Consider the following 3,321-nt stretch of genomic DNA (forward strand, 5'->3'; position numbering starts at 1 on the left):
ATAAGAAGCCATGTTAATAAAAAAATCACAGTTTATGAGAAAAAAATGATGCGTTAATAGAAACACTACTGATGGAAAAAATGATTTTTTTTTTCAATATAAAGGCAAAGCTTTTCCGCTCTTCTTTCACCATCCAATCGAAATATTAAAATATTTTAATATCAAGATTTTAAAAAATTTCTATTCTTTATCCATCAAAATCAATTATGTTTAAGACTTTATTCGTAATTTTGATTTTTCTTGCTGGTTTATCATCTGCTTTGCCAGCAAATAATGAATTAGTTAACACGCTTATTAAGCGAAACGAGTGTTCGTGTAATGTCTTCTTCGCGGAATTTGGAGGTGAACATGACTCGAAACGTTCAACCGGGTCGAATGGAGCTGTTGGTTTTATGATCTTCTCTCAAAATGAACAAGGAGAAACCAATATCGCTGGAATTTTCAAATCAGGCTTCACAAATGTCATCAAGTGTCCAAAAATTGTGATCAAAGATCACTGCGGTAGAGAACTCTTTGACCTCTCAGAGTTGAATGTACAACCAACATCCGATAGTGGCACGAAATCTTTCAGAAAAGTGTTTAAAGATCTCAACATTAACTGTGGTCCAGACAGTATTTTTGCAAAAAATGAAAAGAGTTGCGATAACGGCAAATATCAGAAACGCCAAGGTGGTGGACCTACTGTTTCTGTTATTCCTCCGAATACAAGTTCGGAATTGATGGGCCCAATTAATGTTTAGTGTTTATAAATTCTATTCCTAATCTCTTTTGAGATTATGGATTATTTCGCCTTACCCTCCCTCCATAGGAACGCATGTCTTATAAATAAAAGGATCGAAATTTTTTGTTTGTATAAATAAAATTATCTAAGATACTTTTTTCGGAAAAACCCGTCTTATCATTTCCACCTTAGTTTTGATTTATAACAAGTATATATATACAGTATGTACGTCTATATTAGAAAATTTATAGAAAACAGGGTCAATTTGCTATTTATCGATCGTTATTATTACAAAAACAAAAATAAATAAATAAAATAAAATAATAAGTATATAATACATTTTTGTATTACACGAAAATAAAATAGAACCTTCGATTAATAAAAAACAAAATATAATCATTGTCATTTATACTAACTCACGCTGTATTTATATTTGAAATCTCTCTTTTCATCATTGCGGATTTATGAAATTTGTCCGTCATGTCAAATTAAATGAATATTTGACAGTATTTTAGTCGCCAAATTTCTATTTAAGTCCCAGATACGTTGATTGTGAAGAGCGTCCAAAGAATTTTTGCGTTTGTCTTTTTGTTTGTGAGAATTATTATGGAGGTGGTAATTTTCTTCTTTCTTTTAGTGATGTTTTGTGAAGCTCGAAATGATATGCGCGTTGATTCCAGGTCACGGAATTGAGATCAGAAATAAAATTCTTAGGAAAGCTACACCCCTAGAGGAAAGTAATTAATAAAGGATCACGTGATGATCTTTTTGCCAATGTAATTGTAAAATAAATATGTTAAATCAGCTGGTATACTCAATTAATTTGTTGTCCTTGTAATTTGTACTTCGATTTGGTTCATCTGAAACATAAAATAAAAATAAAAATAAAATAAATCAGCTGGTATGTATTGATGAATGAGGAGTATGCACGGGTGTTGACTATCCAGTGCAATGGGTGAACTCTCGGTTAGTGGTAAATTTAAAAGTGGCGATGAGGATTGATCGCTTATGTCGTTGTAGTGTGCTCTGTTAAAAGATCGACGAATTTATTTGTGTTTTTTTAAGACGTTCTGGATCCGTAGCATCTTTGCATTCAAACACAGGATATTTGACCTGTAGGATATAATTTTGGTGAAGAATGTCTGCGGTCGGGTAAATAAATCAAGATTTTCTAATTTTTGATCTTTGGTATTTGGACTAGTTGGAGAATCCATTGGATTATGATGTAACCAGCGTTTGGTGTAGTATCAATCGATATTTCCATTTGTAACTTGATGATGTATGCGTTGAAGTGATTTGTTATTAACCAATGAGTTGAAGATGTGAGCTTGAATAGGCGTGTTGCTAGGATCCAGAAATATATATATAAGGGTCAGGTGGCGAAAAATTTTTTTACTATGAGCTGTACGCAGAGACTTTTTTATGAGTAGTACGCATAATTGACACCTGATATTGAAAATCCTGCAAAAATACGCAAATAAAATTCCAGACATCAAGTTATAAATTATTTTATCATGTTTTCTATATTATTTATAAAACCAAATACTAATGTGAAAAAAATGGAATTTATTCTAATTTACCATTTTTTCAATAATATTTTTCTAAAATTTCACTTTTTAACCCTTAGAAATTTCTTTCAATTAATACTAAATATGTATTACAATGTGGTTAACGTACAGTAAATATATTATATATATATATAGGATTAGCCCAAAAATACGCAAACTAATTTTTACATATAAAAATTTTGATAAAAAATACACAATCTTGATGGATGAAAAATTCTTAAATTGTACGCAAATCAAAACTTTACTCCGTCTAATTCCATGATGGCGACGCAATGCCGACGCATCTGTGTACCCTACCCCTGTATGTATATTTCTAGGTCCTGTGTTGCTCCATTGTCGAATATTCTGGTTGACGACATATATGCTGCTTCAATTAATGAAACCTATGGATGTTTTATTAAAAAATTTGTAATTGACAATTATAGGATCTGGTATCTGAGCACCAAATGAAGCGAGGCGATCGGCTATTTCGTTGAATGTGTCGCCAGCAGAGTGAGCTTTAACTTTCTTGAGCGAAACTATGAGATGTTTCGATTCAATTAACCAAAATATGAGGCCCCAGATAAATCTTGAGGCAATACTTATTTATTTTATGTAAAAGTGGGATCTTGAGGCAATACTTTATTCGTATATTATAGCAGACGATTGATCACGTGACCAAATTCGGCCTAATCACGAGGTGACGGTCAATGTTCCAAATGTTGCATATGTGCGGACCCGTAATTTACCCACCAACACCGGCCCATGATTAATCAACATTATTTAATAACAATTACGGACCTTTACATGTTTATACCATTATATACCTGACGGTATTTACGTATAGCACCAGATTAATAGAGTGAAAGAAAAATACAGATGATTAGTCATTAGTGTAGTTAGAATTCTTTTCTCCCCCCTTTTGTTCACTATATTATTTCATTGACATTTAGCCCCTTGAGGCATGCTGGAGCAGCAACTACGTTACTGATCTCCAGATCTTTTCCTTGAAGGGTGGTCCTGTATGGGATATGCATTTCTAGTTGATAGATA

At 32.5% G+C, this 3,321-nt stretch overlaps 1 protein-coding gene across 1 annotated transcript; it reads left to right on the plus strand.

Moving 5' to 3' along the window:
* Positions 1 to 206: 206 nt before the first annotated feature.
* Positions 207 to 740, plus strand: OCT59_016122 (uncharacterized protein; the record flags this gene model as incomplete). The annotated part of the gene is made up of 1 exon (XM_025329469.2): positions 207 to 740. The coding sequence occupies one exon, from the start codon at positions 207 to 209 to the stop codon at positions 738 to 740; it is 534 nt and encodes a 177-aa protein (XP_025168778.1).
* Positions 741 to 3,321: the final 2,581 nt, after the last annotated feature.

Source organism: Rhizophagus irregularis, chromosome 24 (genome assembly GCF_026210795.1).
Source record: "Rhizophagus irregularis chromosome 24, complete sequence".
NCBI lineage: Eukaryota > Fungi > Glomeromycota > Glomeromycetes > Glomerales > Glomeraceae > Rhizophagus > Rhizophagus irregularis.